Source organism: Lissotriton vulgaris, chromosome 4_1, assembly GCF_964263255.1.
Source record: "Lissotriton vulgaris chromosome 4_1, aLisVul1.2, whole genome shotgun sequence".
Taxonomy (NCBI): Eukaryota; Metazoa; Chordata; class Amphibia; order Caudata; family Salamandridae; genus Lissotriton; species Lissotriton vulgaris.
Window position 1 is genome coordinate 1,287,761,897 of NC_141691.1, and position 17,628 is coordinate 1,287,779,524.

Genomic DNA, 17,628 nt, shown 5'->3' on the forward strand with positions numbered 1-17,628 from the left:
GGGTTGACAACCAAATGTTGATAGGAGCCCGCTGCCCTCATGGTAGAGAGGAGACGTCTGTAGGGCAGCTATAGTGACTTGCAATATTGTTATATTTGCAAAGTATGTTTTGTTTATGGGTGGATAAAATCAACATTTGCACCAAGTTGTTGATTTGTGGTTGACAGAGAACACATACATCCCGCCTTCCAGAGTGACTCATGAATCCTCCTCTTCAACGGCTGGCTTCAATGGAAATTTGTGTTTTCTTCCTGGGTAAACTGCTTATGCGTAAGAACAGAGGAAATCCTAGACCTAATTTGCTGCGGTATATTGTGAGATGCTCAAATTTGTGGTGAAAATTGAGGTTCTAGAAAGACAACTGACATTTTAGATGCGAGAATAGCCTCAATGACATCATTCATGACCCAAGGGACTTCCAGCCGTCTTCAACTAAGAACAATATGTATTTCCCACACGGGCAGTAGGCCAAGTGTGGGGAAGAAGAAGCTTAAGATAAATAAGAGGAAAGTTGTCTATGCACTGGGGCCAACATTCCTGTGGCCTTGAGGTTACTGATGTCAGTGGAATATCTCAGAAGGATTTACATCCTTATAATACACTACTTAGAAGAAGTTTATTCTAACTAATACTAGTTGGGCTTACCCATGTGTCATTTGGTCAGATCACTTATTGAACCGTGCAGTAAATTACAACGTTGAGAAAATGAAACTGATGGAATTAGGCTTCTAAATAGCTCCCAAATCCTCCCTGAATGCCATCCAAACCTGCATTTACATGACTCATGTAGGCATCTTTGGTTTGACTGCTGCCCACAGTTGAGGTGTCGGTATTTACTTGAATTGTTGTAAATGCACTGCTTTCTGCATAAGGGATTGGGAAACGCTTTGCAATAGGTTTATATTATGCTTACTTCTAAAGTTAGTTTGACCCAGGAAGGAGGGCTTCCATGATAGCCGTCATGTGGGTTTAAGTCTGGGCACTTAGATTGAAAGTTGTGAAATAAATGTTGAAGTACAAGGGATATTCTCTCAAGTACAAACCTAAAGCCAACCTGTCCCATAAGAAAGGATGTGTTATGGTTCTGCTTTCTGATAATGTGCTTCCATAATGGTTGAGGACAGATGAGTGAGGCGCGGCAGGATGTGAGCTGCAGGCAACAGTCAATAACAGCCATACTTTAACCAGACCAAGACAGTTTTAAAAGGACACAATCTTTTTTTGAATACAGAAATCAAAGTGGTGTGTCTCCTATCACATTTTTGTATGACTTTATTCCTATGTTGGGCTACTGACCCACTGAGGGACTGCAACAGCACCCACAGTTCGTTTTTTAACCACATTTGCACCTTCCCGGTCGAGCACTGTTTGTGTTTAACCCAAAGTGAACGCAATGGCAATAGAGAAAGCAGAAAAGTGTGAAAATTAACCCTTGTATCAGTGCCTGGGCAGGCCGGGCCGGAGGAAGGAGGAGGGAGGTGGGGAGAGGGATTGGGATTGAGGAGGGGGGGGACAAAATAAATAAAAACTTACCTGAACAACTCTGCCTGCCGCATCGCGCTCTTCCGCTTTTCCTCTGGGCACAAGCTTCCAGACGGCACTGTGGCCAGTCCTGATACTGCATGAAAGCAGCGTCGGATTGGACTGAGCTCCGGCAACTTGCACTCCCAGGCAGACTGGGAGCCTATGCCTGCTCTCTCCAGCCCCAGTAATGCAGCTGGGACTAGAGAGAGCTTTACTGAGCATGACGAGTGAAGGGAGTGCCCACCAATCCCCCACGAGCAGTGTCATCCCCTAGACCCACCCCCAAGACTCATCAGAGTTCTGGGGGGTCCAGGGGATTAAAATAAAACTATAATAAAACAGGTTTATACCCCGTTTTATTATTGTTTTATTTGCTGGTGGTGGCAGGGGGGTGCAGCTCTCCTACGGTCTAATGGAGCGGCCTAGGCCATTAATACTCACTTGGGGGGTGAGGTTCATCTGAAGGTAAATAGTGCAAGCAGTACCCCGGTTCCCTGAATGCTGTCCTTGTGAAGAAGCAAAATGTGAAGGGCACTTCAATAGACAAAGAGATGAAGAGGGCCGAATGAAAGTCCCTCTGTACCAGGCTTCTCCAACGAGTTGCTCGGAAGCTTCTGATATCCCTCCATATGCTTATCAGTCGTTCACCAGAGTACACCCCAGCCTACAAAAGTAGAATCTTTTGTTTGGTTGAATTATTAGATGTATACCAAAACTGAGATGCAAATGTGCCCATTTTCAGAACTAAGAAGCTGATGTTGTTAGACAAATGTTGGATTTCCAAAATATGTTTAAGGGTGATATTTCAGTGATAAATCATGCAGGGTTGAGGAAATGTATTACTAATGACTAACTTATTACCTTGCTGACAGGGACATTGCAGTTATGGCTGTTGTGCGTTCCCATGTAGAGAATTCCATATCGACAAAACCTTTTTTTACATTTCTGCTAGCAATGCTTCTTGATGCAAATACAAGGAGATGATGGACGGAGCGCTGAAACTTTTCAGACATTCACCCCCAGTCACAGATCTGGGTTGAATCCATCATCGTTCTTTAGCTCACTTTGTCACCCCGGTTCAGGCACAGCTATATGCAAATCAGACTTGGCCCTGTGCCTCATGGGAACAGTCCAGACCGAACGCCAAGCCATGCCTTCCTTGGTCCGTAAACAAGCATCCTGGGACAGGTTTCGGGCTAACAGCCCTCATCAGCCAGGCTAGCTTGAATCCAGAGGAAAAGTGAGCAAGTCCTGATGAAGTGAGGTGCGCTACTGGTAATGTTCCTAGGATAGCCGCTAATCTTGTCCGATGTGGACAATATTACAACACTAACAATTTTAGTATAAATAGCTCTGGATAATTTTCACTCAACATAAGTAGCTCTCATTAGTGAAAAGGTTGGAGACACCTGTATACACATATGTATATGTATAAGTATATGTATATATAATATGTATGGATTTCTTTGAAAAACAAAAGGTCATGGCTAACATCAAACCTAAAAATGAATGTTTTTCTTCTTCTTTCTTTAGCTCAAAGATCTGCCCAGGAACTACCCTTAGTAGAGAAGCAAAGTATAGATAGTTTTCCAGTGGTTGGCGGGAAGAAAATGATACTATCTGGCCATAACTTTCTGCAAGACTCCAAAGTTGTGTTTGTGGAGAAAGCACCAGGTATGCACGTAATCAATTCTAATTTGACTTCCACCATAGCGAAACATTGATACAAATGAGTGAATTATTTTGCCATCTAGACAAAACGTTACCCTTTGTTCCGCTGTATCAATATATTTATTTCTATCTTTGCATATATAACAAAATGATACAAACATGCATAAATGTTTTCTTGATAAATAGGGATCAATATTTATATTTGTTGTATGAAACACAACATTAGTTTATATCTGATTACTGGATATTTACAAACACATTCTAAAAATAAAACTTAGATTTGGCTGAGTAATATTTTAAGAAATAATATCTACGTTTTAAATAATTGCCTCCATTTTTGGGATTATTTATCATTTTAAGAGTTTTATACCCTTACAGCTTTTCTTTTACTTTATTTTATTTGTTTCTTTGCGGATTCCAGAAGTGTCAAGCAATGCAAATGGCATCCAAGCTATGAGTTAAGACTGATCATTAATAGCCATGATACCATTCTCATCACTTACTGGGTTTGAAAGCAATGAAATAAAATACAGTTATCATGTAATCAGTTGCATAATTTTACATGCTATTAACAACTGATATAAAAATGAAATGCTGGGTGCAAACATATGATTGGATGCAAGCAGGCCTTTGCTCATAGCATTCCCTCGGCAAAATCAAATTTGCCGTCTTCCCATTTGCCCTCTTTCACTGTCTTAGTGTAAAATGTGAGGGGCAGGGGAAATGTGAGGGGGCAAGAGGAAGGAAAGCCATGAGAAGAAAAGCAGTCAAAAGGCAGACACGGGCACCAGCAGCCTGCAGAAATATTTGTTTTGTTTTTATTTAGTTCCAATATTCCAATATACAGTCATTAAATTGTTACCTTGTCCTTGCAAGGGATAGAAAGAAAAAATACCACAATACGTAAATAATAGAGGAAGATATGCAGTGATCACCATGAGAGTTAGCAGACAGTCTTAGGGTATGGAATATAGATCCACCTACATCGAGATTATATGTATTACCTCCGTGAATAATCACCCTCTGGGAAGATAGTTTCCCTAAGATAAAGACACTTTTCTTTGGAGCTGCGTCAGAAGAAGACTGCTGCATGCATTTCCTGCGCCCCTCTAATGGACGGCACCCTGGGCGTAGGCCCACCTCACACATCCTAACGCGCGGACCTTATTTGATTTAGTATCAAATAAAGCAATTTATTTCGAAATGGTTAAGTAAAGACAAAAAAACATAAAATGCTATGTGACCATGTTAACATATCTTTGTGTTTCATGGATGCCTCTGAGATCAAGTATTACTTGTCTTAACTTAAATCCTCCTGATCCTTCAACTTCCTATAGATGTTATTTTTAGTTTTGAGACCACATAAATGTTGTACTTACCTTTAAAATATTTCTATTATGTTTGCATCTTTGTTTTTGGGCGTATTACATTCTTTGTGTCCAGACTTACTAATGAAATTAATGTGAGACTTGGACGTTCAGACGCTTACATTGCATTATGAAACTGTTAGCAAGAAAACATGGTGGGGGCCATTAGCAGCAATGTAGGACTGCTTAAAACAGGTGTGCGCAACCTGAGCCCATCACCCACTCAAAGCACTCTGTTAAAGCCAGGTTGCCCATTAATAGCTGCAAATCACATCTTAGTGTAGTTAAATTAATCAGTAAAAACCCTGCTCTGAAAACTTGCACTAATGGGAAAAAATGTTCTTGCATCTCACTTAGTAAAATATCGCTCTGTATTTTCGTCTCACTGCTGGCACAAAAATGATTGAGGAAATGCTGTTTTGGTGCATTGTAACCACTGACATTTGTTGAATGGCTGCGTTCCCTTTGCATGTGAGGTGTAAAACCTGTATTACTACTTTCAATATATGTTGATTTAAATGCATTTTATTTTCGTTGCATTATAAAGATAAACATCTGATTGGCACTATGGTAACAAAGCACACATCTGGCACAATGGTAACAGAGCACACATCAAAATAGAAATATCTACTATCATAAAACCCATTCACATTATATTCTATTGTAGTGTACCACAGAAGAGAGCCTAGTGAAAAAACAGAGTTACGCTAATTGGAAGGCCGTATATGCAACCCTAACATAGGCGAGGTTTTGAATATTAATTACTTTAATTCAATATAACGCTTCAGAGCGCTCTTCTGCTGTTTCTGGGCGCTGTAAATAAAAAGTGTTAGTACTTCCCAATTTAATGGCAGTCAGTACTGCCCCTCAGAAGGAAGACTGGCCTGCCTGAGATATGAGGTCATTACTTGCAGTTCACAGCCGATGTCAGTCGTGAGACCGAAGTAACCCAGACCACTTGCCGGCTTATTTACATCTTTACATAATAACCATGTGACACGGGTTACGTTGTTATTATTTTCGTGTTCTGAAACAAAGTTTTATTTCTGCATAAATTCAAAATTCCGTCGGAAACTTTGTAGTTTAGAAGTGACAGAAAGGGAGTTATTGTGGAGTTAGGACGGATGATAAGTGAGTTTCTGTAGTATAGCAAGTGAGTAAACAGCTAGAATTTCGAACAGGTTTATTGGCTAAAGTTATAATTTGTCTCATTTTCAGTAAAAGAAATGGTTGAGACTATCAACTGAAAATCTGCTGTCATTGAATTCCACATGGGTGCAAACCAGGTGTACTACAGTAGCAACTACTACCGAACACATAGGGGGGAGGGGATTGGGGGTGGGTTTGGGGGGAATTAAAAATAAACAAATTTAGAAAAACACCTGCATGCGGCTGGCAGCCGCCGCCTTCCTTCGGTCCTCGCTGTCCCCTTCCTGGCTTCTGTGGAAGCAGGAAGCACCCAGGCTCCCCTGAGCCAATCACAACGCTGTAATGCAGCTTTGTGATTGGTCTGAGCACCGTAGTTCGGTGCTCAGACAGGGAATGGGACCGTGGGCATGTTCTCTACCCAGCCTGTAATGCAACCTGGGTAAAGAACATGCAAAGTGCACAGGACATTTTGGCCTGCCCCCAAACAACTGAGCCAGTACGTTGAAATCAAATGAAAATAAAATTATCATTTTCTTTTTCCGTTTTTAATTGCTCACTAAGTGAGAAGTGGGGCGACGATTCTCCGCCTTAGCGGAGGAGCCGCCACTGTGAACCAAAAGAAGAGCTCTGGTAAAAATCAAGTTTGAGAAAATGAAGAAGCTGTTTGTTGCCGTGGCACTAGTGCTTTAAATGGGCTGGTACTATCCTGTACAGAGTACCAGCACTTTTTTATTTTGAGGAGGAGAGTACCGGCCCTTCTCAAGAGAAATGCAATACCTTTAATTGTAGTGTACCAGCACTCCTCAGAAACAAGCAGGTACTCTGGTACAGAGTACCTGCACTTTTATTTTTCTATTTCAAGCACTGCATGGCACTGAATGGAATGGAATGGACAGAGAGAGATTTGATGAGAGAGAAATAGAGAATAAGAGATGGAGGGAGAAGGAGGTGACCGAGATGGAAAGAGGGACAGCGAGGGACAACTAGAGAGAATAAATGATGGAAATAAAGAGAAATAGAGAGAGTGATGGGGAGGGGAGGGGAGACAGAGGGAAAAGGGCCTTGGGTGAAAGAGAAAAGTGACAGATTGAAAGAGAGAGGGACTAGAGAGAAGGAGAAAACGAATGTGTGAGAGTGACATAGAGAGAGAGGAGAGAGGAAATCCACCGGCGATCAAAGTCCTTCACACACCAGAGGCGGGGATGCATGCTCCCAGTGGAACAGGAGACACCCAGAAAACACGGCCTACATCTGCCACAGAATTTAAATAAACAGCATATACCACCCGCTGAGAAACCCAAACACTGACATATTACAAGACGGGGCTCAGGCCCCTACTGAATATTTGCTGACGGTGCAGAATCCAAAGACGATCGAAGAATACAGGTTCGGCGATCAGTCTGCAGATCGAGGAAGGGCGGTGCAGAAAGCAGGGCGAGACCGGACTCGACATGGGGGGTTGCTGAAAAGGAGAAACACCACATTTCCTCATACACTGCCCAGGCTATGTGCAACAATAAGCTAGGCCTACGGGCAATACTCTGAAAAATAACTGATTCCATAAAGGTTTGTTTGCGCCTTGCCATCTTTGGATGTAGAGGAGGTTGGAAAGGCCGCAGAGTTCAAGCTGAGCCAACACTGACAAATAATGTGTCATGGCGACGAAGCATTACTGAAGTGAGGAACAGCGAGAGAGAGAGGTAGAGATAGAAAATCAAGGAGTAGGAAAATGATGGCTGGGGAGACCGAACTTTAGAGGAAGAGGGCAGGAAGTGAAAAATCAGAAACCGGAAGTGACAGAGAGAAGAGAGAGAGCTATTAAGAAAGAGTGAGAAGCAGCAATAGTTGACGAATGAGACTACAGGTGAAAAATGAGAGACAGAAGTATATAGGGGGTTCGTCATGGAGAGGGATATGGGTCAGACGCAAAGAAAGAGGCAGAATAAGAGAATATAGGGATAACATGTCGGAAAGAGAGAAAGATTGAGCAAATAAGAAAAGATTACCTTACAGGGAATGGGAGAAGGAAATAGAAGTAAAAGGTATTATTAATAGTAGCAGTTGTAGTAATAATAATAACGGTAATAATCTTATAAAATAGCTTATGTCTTAGATCACCCTAAAAGTCAAGAGATTAAGTACCTTGAGTACCTGACATTGCCATAGCTCGATGCAATATTGCTTAATGTGTTAACTACTTAAGGATAAGAGACTGGTCCACCATGTTGAGTTTCAAACCTGTGACACTTGGTTTTTTACAAAGATCATTGTAGAAGGCAAATTACTACCTTGAGTCTGCTGGTGACAACGTTTGTTGGGTGTAGTTCAGTGGCGGTCAGCAATCACAGGCTGACTTAGCCCACAGAATATTTAAGGGTGAATGTTGTGAAGCCCAGACATGTATGAGCTAGGTGGGGAGGCGGCTACAGCATAGTGTGCTAACCGTCATTGGTTGTATATCATCAGAATACTGTATACAAATATATTGTCTGGCATAAACTTCGCATCCTATATGTGGTTTATAAAAATATTGCTCAGTTGAAGTTTTGTAATAGAAAATCTGCACCTAGTGTTAGAATATATTTGTAAATGATAATTAGCACACAATATTTATGTCATACGATATTCTGCCAATAATATTCTGTTACAACACCCTATTTGTGGCCATGTAGGGTGTGGCCCTGGGAGGCAGCCATCAATAACTGCAACAAAACTAAGTAAGGTTTTTGGAGGAGGAAATACATAGCAGGATGCTGCAGTGTGAGTAGTGGCGAGTGCATGGCTGTCCACATTTTCACTCTCTGTGACTAGGTTCTGCTGATGAGGTGAGTATTACCATCCATCCTAGGTATCACATATCCCCAAACCACTCACACATGTTTGGGGGTGATTTCTGGTGTATGGCATGTGGTGTTTTCCGTGCTTCTTTAATTTACGCTTACATGTCTAGGTTGCCTAGTCAGTCGTTCCTGCTGTGCGAGTGCTACCGGAGTGTGTGGTTTCCAGCAAAGTACTACAATTCATGGACTTCTTCACATTTCACAAACATACAGCAAGAAGTTACACACACCACTTATTTTGCCTTTGTTTCTGAATTCATTTGAAAATCCTTAATCTGCGGCACCACAGTATTAAGTGGATTTCCTTGGTTTCTCCATAAGCCTAAGGCTTGTTTCACAAAGCTATTTGGGCTCGTAAGATGCAAATAGTGCAATTTACAAGAGTAATTTATGATTTGTGGTTGATAAAGATGTGAATTTATGCTCATGAATTGATTTACTCGCAAGTAAAATTACACCCATAATTTATTTTACCTGTGGGTGAATCTACTAAGGGAAGTGATGGTGTCATCTGTAACAGCTGATGAATGTGCAGTTTTGTGGGTATTCACAACATTTTTGCAGATAGTTTCTCATCTTGAAAACGGTTTAACATTCAGCCATATCAAGGGGAGTTGTGAATCTGATCCAGCGTATGAGAAGGGAGGGAACATCGTCAAAATAGTTTCAGCTGATGTTAGGAAGGGGGTTTCTCCAAGGGGAAAATGTTTGCCTGTTGAGTAACAAACATATATTTTGAAGTGCACATTCACTTACATATTCTATTTTCTCTTTCGAAAATATCCACCTATGTGCAGTTGCTTATGAGCATCCATGAAGATGTCACAGTAAACAGCAGTAAATCCACGGAAACACATTTTCTATTCCTTTCTGATGGGGCCCCTAAGGTTCAGACCCAACTAAACTAATCTTTTTAAGGCAAGATGAAACAATTTAAGTTCCTTAATCGTCTTTCAAATGTATACAGGTTAACCTGCTCATCCTTATTATGTGCTTCCAAACTTTGAGCCAGATGTATGAAGCATTTGACCTGTCTGCAACTGGTAAAATGCTTTTTGCCATGTATAAAAGGGAAAATGCTACACATTTTACTTTTGCGATCCGGTATTAGGAAGGGGCGTGTTTAGGGTGTTTCTTCCTAATAATGAACAGCACTGGTATGTATAAATGTTTTGCGACCAGAATGCGGTCTCCAAACATTCATGATTTACCGACTCCGTAGAGGAGGTGGTAACCCATTCGCATATGGGAAGGCCTTCTCCTTTGTGAATGTGGGTGAAAATATTTTTTAAGAGCAGGCAGTGGTCCCACTGACCATTGTCTTCTCTTAAAAAATTAAAAAAACAACTTTTATTTTTTATTTTTGTAATGCAGCCCATTTTCCTTTAAGGAAAAGGGGCTGCCTTACAAAAAAATGCTTTATTTAAAAAGCAATCACAGGGATGGTGGCCTGCACAGACATGGTGGTCTGCTGACCCCTGCAGGCCACCATCCCTGTGATTGTAGCGTTTCCCAATAAGTTGCAAATTGCGACCTGCCTCACGAAGATTGATGAGGCAGGTCCATTTGTGACCCATTTGGGGATGGCTAAATGTGTCCCAGAAACATTAGTACATTTTATTTTGCGAGTCACAAGAAATCAATGGTCGTACATCTGGCCCTTCATACAGACTTTTCACCGCGTTTATTATGCAGATGCACGGTTGTTGCTGCCTGCACTGTAGGTCTTAATTAAACTGTGCTGCAATTTTAGGTGGCAAAATGCCTGTGGGCAGGTTGGGGAGGGCAACCGGGGCTACTCTATAAAATAAAAACAATTCAGTCACTGTGGGGCAAACACCGGTATTGAGAGAGTGTTGGTGTTTGTCCAACGGTGAAATGTTACCAAATCCTTCCAAACGTAATGTTATATTGCTCTTAACTTGTATGCATGTATGAGGTATTTGTATAGCGCCACCTAGTAGAAAGGCAGTGGAGTCCTGTAACACGAGTGGTAACATTCACAGCATTCGACCATTGATATGTACCCCATCATCAGTTCTTCAAATGCATTAGACATTCTTTAGACATGATTCCTGAGATTCAACACGTGTTGTCAGTTTCAGATTAGATAGAAGGCAAAATATGTAAGGAACTTAAAAAGAAGATTTAATATGGCTGAAAAGCAATCTTAGGTATTTTTTTCTTATTTTTAGTTTTAAGATGATTAGCGTTGTTGGATTTATAGCTTCCCGTTATCTATCGGTGTTCAGGTGCAAGACAGCAACATATTCCTTATATTCGCTTTCCTTTGAAATCACTCATCTCTTTTATATGGAAAAACTCACGCTCCACACTGTTCTCCATCTCCTCCTCCTCTGCCTTTTTGTTTAGTTTTCTGCCTCTTTTTATTCCTCTCATATATAATCGAGACTTCAGTCCTTCTAGAGATAATAAAGTCAAACGTTCTAGAAATAAGAAAGTCAAACGTTTACTCTTTGAAAACCTAATGTGTTTCTCTCTTAGACTGACTCACTCAAATCGAGTTGCAGCACAGAACATACATCCTCACCCCTGCAGTACACCACTGTTTATAGATATATTTTGTATTTGGGTAAGTCTAACGGGAGGGGCTGGATTTAGTGTATTATAAGGAATAAAGTACCCCCAATCATACACATAAGGAGGCTGATAAATTACCCCAGAGTTCCCAACCTTCTAAAGATAGGGTTACCAGATTCTTTCATGGTATAGTGGACTCCATAGCCCCAGGAATTATTTACACAGCCTATTGCAATTGGGGAGATGAACTCTTTGTTCACTTACGTTAAAGGACTTCCCCTAAAGTTCTGGATTACAGTGGTGTGTGTCAGGAAAGCCACAATCTGGAAACAAGGCATCCCAGTGACTGAGCCTTCTTTAAACCCATGAAGGCACTCATCTGGTGGTCACGGACTCTATTCTGGCATGACGTTGCGCCGCTATGTCATAGCATAAAACTCCTCAGTGGATTAGCATGTTCTTTCACTATATATACATGCATGCCTTTCCCTTAATCACTCTCATCACTCTCTTTTCATCTAAATATATATCCGTGTATTTCTGTCTGTGACTGTCTGTGTGTAATATGAGCAGAGTCAGCTAGCTGTCTTATACGGTTGCGGCATCCAGTGATGTATGATATTTTATATTTATTCTAGCCACTTTTACATTTGGAAAAAAAATAGGTGTAAAATGTTTGCTCATAAGTCTGCGGCTGGTGCTATTAAGTTTCGACATACTGAACAGGGCCTTATTACGATGCTGGTGGATAGGTTACTCCGTGACAACGGTGAGGGATGTCCGGCCCGCCAAAATATAAATCCCATGGGATTGGGGTGGAGAAGTGTGGCTCACGGTGTAGAGCAGGTAGACCCGGAAGCTAAGGTCAGACCCGGGACCAGGGTTCAATTCCCGACGCGGCAGGGTCTTGAGCTCAAATGTCCACGGACTCGATAATTCTCGCTTCGATGCCTGCTCTAATCATGGGTTCTCACTCTGCAACTCCTGGCATTAAGCTTGCTTAATCTCCACAACGGCCCCCCTACGGCGGGATGCCTGGCTTTCACCTTGGGGATGCCCTGTAGGGGCTATCTCACAGGGAAAAGCCAGGACGGGTTCCCAAGGCAAGCGCCGGGAAACCTCCGGGTAGCTGTGCGCTCAATAAAGGTAATAATAATAATAATGGGATATAATGGAATTTATATTTTAGCGGTTGGGATATCCATCACCATTGTGACGGAGTAACCCATCCGCCAAGATCGCTTGTGCTCATGTAAAGCGCTCTAATACCTGATATCTTCGGGTCTAGTTTGCGGTATATAAAACTCTAAAAAATCAAAAGATAAATAAAAATTGCAATCAGGCCTTAAGGTTGCATAGTCTTGATTCCACCTAATGTCTCTTTCATCCCCCACCGGATATTATTTGATGGCTTAACTCGCAGTATCAGGGTCTTGCTTTCTCCCTTTACCACGTTTTTTCTGCCTTTCTCTTCCTCCTTTTTTCCCTCTTTGGTGTTTTTCTCTCTCTTGCTCTGGCTTAAGGTCTGGTGAGGTAAAATAAGTGCCAGAACCCAAAAATGAGTGCCTGTGGACCCATCCCAGCAACCGCCGTCTCAAATTAAGCAGTGAGTTCTAGCCCTCTAATCCAGAATTCATTATCGCAGGGCATGTTTTATTCCTCTTGTGACCAGTCGTATTGATATTAGATTAAGGTGCCTGTTCGGTTCTGCCCCCCATCGCTGCCAGTCGCAGGCACTCACTGGGCCTCACTTCTCCACCCTTCCCTCGTCACTTCCTCTTACCTCCTTGGCTCTTCCCTCCTTCCGCCCTTCTTTCTCTCCCCCTGCTCTCTTCCTCTCTGTCTCCCCCTATCTCTCCCTCTCTCCCGCTCCCTCTCTCTCCCTCTATCCCTTATTCCCTCTCTCTCTCCCTCTCCCTCTCTCCCCCTCTCTCCCTCTCTCCCCCTCTCTCCCTCTCTCCCTCTCTCTCTCTCTCTCCACGCTCTATCTGCTGCAGCACGACAGGAAGGGCTTTTCTTGTTTTGGAAAGGGTTTCCCTGGCACTGGCACGAGCCTCACATTCCACAGCTGCTTGTGGGAAAGCATTTGACCCTTGAACTGTCTTCTGCGCAGCAGGGCCGGGGCGGACGGCAGCTCATTCATTCCTGCGCGAGGCTTGACGGGGGTGACTCGTTAACCCCTCCGCTGCTGGGCTCCCAGGACTCGTGTCTCTGCTTGTGCGGGGCGGGCGAGGAGCTTATTTACATTGAGAGGTGTAAGTTTAAGAGGGCAGGGGGTAGGTCGTGTTATTCCTCAGTGCGCACGATACGTCATTAGGGGGACGTGCATAGTGTGAAGATGTAGGGGGAGATCTCACTGCACAGGCACATAGTACTTGGTGGAGAGAACGCGTGCACAGGCAGAGAAGGGTGAAACGAAGGTTCTAAACAAACCTGCTGGTGAAATTCTTGAACAAGTAGATCATTCCTCATCAGCTGTCCTGCACACTCAGCCTTGCAGATGTTGTCCCTGAAGTGCCTTGTTCCTACATGGTTATCAACCCGCTAATATTTCCTGTAAGTTGAAGCATATACTACGATTGGTCAGCTGAACTCTCCTTAAATTTCGCATGATATGGAGTGCATGTGACACTTTGTATTCCTGGTTGCTTTAGTCCACACTGCATGATATTGAGGTGGGATTACCGGAAGTGCCCGGGGAGAGGGATAGCAGTCGGCAAGCTGCGACAAGAGTTTACACTTGTGTTTTTGTGTATCCTCCAGGTACTTCTGTGTTGCACAGCTCCTTCTATAATTAGGGCTCCCTGTTTAATGGTATTTATTTTTTTGCCATTTCCGTCTGTATTTATCCATATTTATTTTTTGGTATTTTTATCTGTAGTGATCCATATTTATTTGGGGTTTTGTGCAAAAATTAAGCTGAAATTCCACATTTATTTAACCAATGAATATGCATTCATGCTTGAAGGTGTGCCAGGTTTCAGTGCTGTGAACACCCGCAGAAGATATATCAGTGCACCTATATGAAAATATGCAAATTTCAGCATCAACCTTGTGCAAATCTACTGCTGTTGAAGCCTCTTTACTAAAATTCCTTTCTTTTTAACACCCTTATCTATCAATCCACACATCTATTGGCCTGGCAGTCTTGGCAGACAGTATTTAGAATTACTCAAAAAGCAACCCAATTTCTGTTTTTATCCACATTTAAAAATAAGTAAAGACAAGAAAATGAATGTTTTCTGTCTGTATTTATCTGTAAAAATCAGTAAAAACGGAAAACAGGGAGCCTTATCTATAATACTGATCGTCAAGGAAGCATGTCCTCATTTGCACAGTGATGCGGTCTTTTCAAATGGGGCTTAGACCTCGGCCCCTACGTTCTTACCTCTGACCTGTGCTGCACAAGGACAAACAAGCTCTCTTGTGGTGCAGTAATCGTGGGCCACTTAGGAAATGACGTACAGTTAGTGCATCGCTTCCAGAGCACATTTTGGATGGGGAAGCATGAATCTAGTGAAAGCCAGGCAGACAGTGCACCCAAATGTTGCCCCCACCTTCAAAATCGCAGGCCCACCATTCACTGCTGCACTCGCCCTAGAACAGGCGTAACCGTGACTTTTTTTTGTATTCCACCTTATAGTCCCAGACTACACTGGGCGCACAATACTTTGCGTCACAATAATATAAAATGCATGCAAATTTGCTCTTGTGTCTGCTACATTACCTAACTACTATTCAGTCATTTTTAGGAATGCATTTCAGAAACAGAGTGCATGTTCAACTGTTTTTGTTGGTAGGTCATTGCAGCCTCAAGTAGTAGAGGCGAGATTGTCAAAGGGCCTGTAAAAAGGAATACTACAGAAGAACGTGAAATGACTAAACAACATCTGGCAAGTGATTTTCCTCATAATGTTTCACCACTGGTCAGGTTAATTACTAAGGTCTGTCTCGGTATACTTGGTGGAAGGGGAGAGTACTTGATACAGGAAGTCTGGAAAGTTGTCTGGTAAGCCACAAATACACACAGCAAATGTGAACAGTACTCTATGCCTGACATAGCACCCAATTTCAATCAGCGCCACTAAACGGTGTGAGAAATATAGGCAGTAACATGGCTGCACTGTGGATATTTAGTAACGCCATATTTTAACATTGCTGTAACTGGTACTAAAGAACTGTGCTGGGGGAAAGAGTATAGCACTGTACCTGTTTTCAGGTAACCTCACCTGTTATTCAGGTATAACCCCCACCCCCCCTCCCCAGGGCTGATCTAGGCGTCTGGTTAAGTTAGGGACTGAAGGTATAAAGTTAAAATACCCTAAAAAAAACCCACAAAAATCACTTTGGGGCATATATACATACGTGCATAAGTAAACAACTCTCCTAATAATCAGTTGGTTTCTTTAATGTGACTGTACCCCGGTTTTGATTAAAAACTTTTGTTATACAAGAGCACGAGAAAATATGCCTTGGCATAAAACATATATGCAAATGCACAGAGTACATAAAGCTAGTATCATTATTGAGGGAGAGAGCCAACATCATGACCCCCTCTAGGCGCCAGATCTTGTTAGTCATGTTTCCTAACCACAGTTAACCTTGAGCTTAACCATGACCTGCAAAACTTTTTCCGAAAAAAAGGGCATCGGTTTTGAGTTCTTCATGGCAATTTTCATGCAGATCCATCAAGTGGGGGGTCAGAAAAAGGGGGTCCCAATAGTGAGATTTCCATTTTATTTGCCATTAGAATGTTTGCTCTTCTATACAGAAAAAACGGTTACAGCTAAATTTGCATGTAAGTAGCCCTTAACTTAAGGTCCGGGCTTTGTTTGGTTTGGTGTAAATTTTTTCATTAATTATCAAGAAATTAGCATTAAAAAGTATTCCGGTTTGGATACTGAAGGTTGGGTGCCCATGGTTAATTGGATACAGGGAATTGTTGCACTTGTATTTTTTGATCAAAGACCCACCCCCCCAAAAAAAATATATCATAGAAAAAAAGACAAAAAATGAAGGTTAAAATGAAGTCATCGGATAGTCGTGGTTCAACAGATAAAAAAAAAAAAACCTTAGAAATTACATTTGAAAAATGTAAGTAGCGGTATAGTTGCAAATTAAAAACAAAAAACACTGACATTTTCATTGTATGGTTAAGGCTGCAATCTGTACCTCGCACAACAGACCTGCAAACCTTAACTTGCTCATCAGATGCAGTGTTTTTGACCTCACAATATTGATCCCATTAAGTAACAACACCTAAAAGCACAGAATAATTCAATAACAATCGATACTCAACCAATGAGTAATTCTACATTCATAGTTGGCGCTTCCATAGTATTATGAGCAGTATGATACGTAATCTCACCTTCAATATTATTTAAGACCATACAGTCTTAATGATGCAAATTATTTTACCCGTTTCGTTCTGTTCATCTCTTTTCTCACTGGAATGAATGTGAAAAGGACCGCGTTCAAACATGTCCTGTGCTCCATCCTAAATCAGTGGGGCACTTTCACCGTGCCCGACACTTGGAAGAGGCGGGTTGCTCCAGTAGCCATGGACAAGAAACAACGCCTTCGTCCGCTGTGTGAGTTGCCGTCAGTTAATCCTCTCCATGGGGACTGAGAGGGCCACCTCTGTGATGGCTCCACCCTCACACCTGCAACCCCATGGCGATTAAATTCAAAAATGGATTCCCTATCTATGAAGCGAAATGCAATTTTTTTTTGTGAGATTAATTTCCCCAGGTCCCTTTTTTGCCTGCCTAGCCTTATTATAAACTCACTTAAACACAATTAAAACCTAATAATAATAATAACAAAAAATAATTTCAGTTAATGACCTATCCGGCTGGTGACAGCAGGCCTTAATTGTTATCACAGCCAGGCTATTCACTGGAGTAATTAGTTATAATGACCTCCAAATAACACAATGGTATATTTTTGCAAGTAAGAGTATGTCAAGGCTAATAAAAGTCCTGTTGGGTCTCAGTTGATAGAATTACAGCGCGTTAGTCATTCCTGTCTTATCAGGGCACTCATATCAGATTGAATTCGGGTGCGCTTGCTTAACACAGCTCTGCGTCCTCTTGAACAAATCTTGGCCTTAGAATTGGTCTCACAGACTTGTCTTTGACATATGCAGATGAAAACGGGATTAAGTGAAAGGTTTTGGTAGAGGGGGTGGTGGTGGGCCTCTTAAATCAAGCCTGCTGCTGCCATTTTTTCTTAGTGGTCCTGTTGGAGTGATGTTAAAATCACTGGCTGTTGTCTAGATTGAAATTTTGGTAACACACAAATCCCTTAGTGTTTGGGTTAATTTTTTGGATACATTTCTGAAACCCAAGTGTTAAAAGTGTTATTCGCATTCTGGTAAAAATGGCAACTTCTGCTACATACAACAAAGTCGTTTCAGGGCTGTGATCCAGCATAACAACTCGGCAGCCCACTCCAAAGACCAACTGACTACTTTGAAAGTTATTGCCCTTGCTAAAACAAACTGGGGCAAAATGGTGCACGCATTTCCCACAAAC

The 17,628-nt window shown here is 42.0% G+C and overlaps 1 protein-coding gene across 5 annotated transcripts in view; it reads left to right on the forward strand.

Moving 5' to 3' along the window:
• The window catches only part of NFATC1 (nuclear factor of activated T cells 1), a 428,485-nt gene that overhangs the window by 174,302 nt on the left and 236,555 nt on the right, over window positions 1-17,628 (forward strand). For all 5 annotated transcript variants that reach the window (XM_086965521.1, XM_086965517.1, XM_086965519.1 and 2 more), the window contains exon 6: window positions 3,058-3,198. In XM_086965521.1, the coding sequence (XP_086821647.1) occupies window positions 3,058-3,198 (141 nt within the window). The remainder of the gene's footprint in view (window positions 1-3,057; window positions 3,199-17,628) is intronic.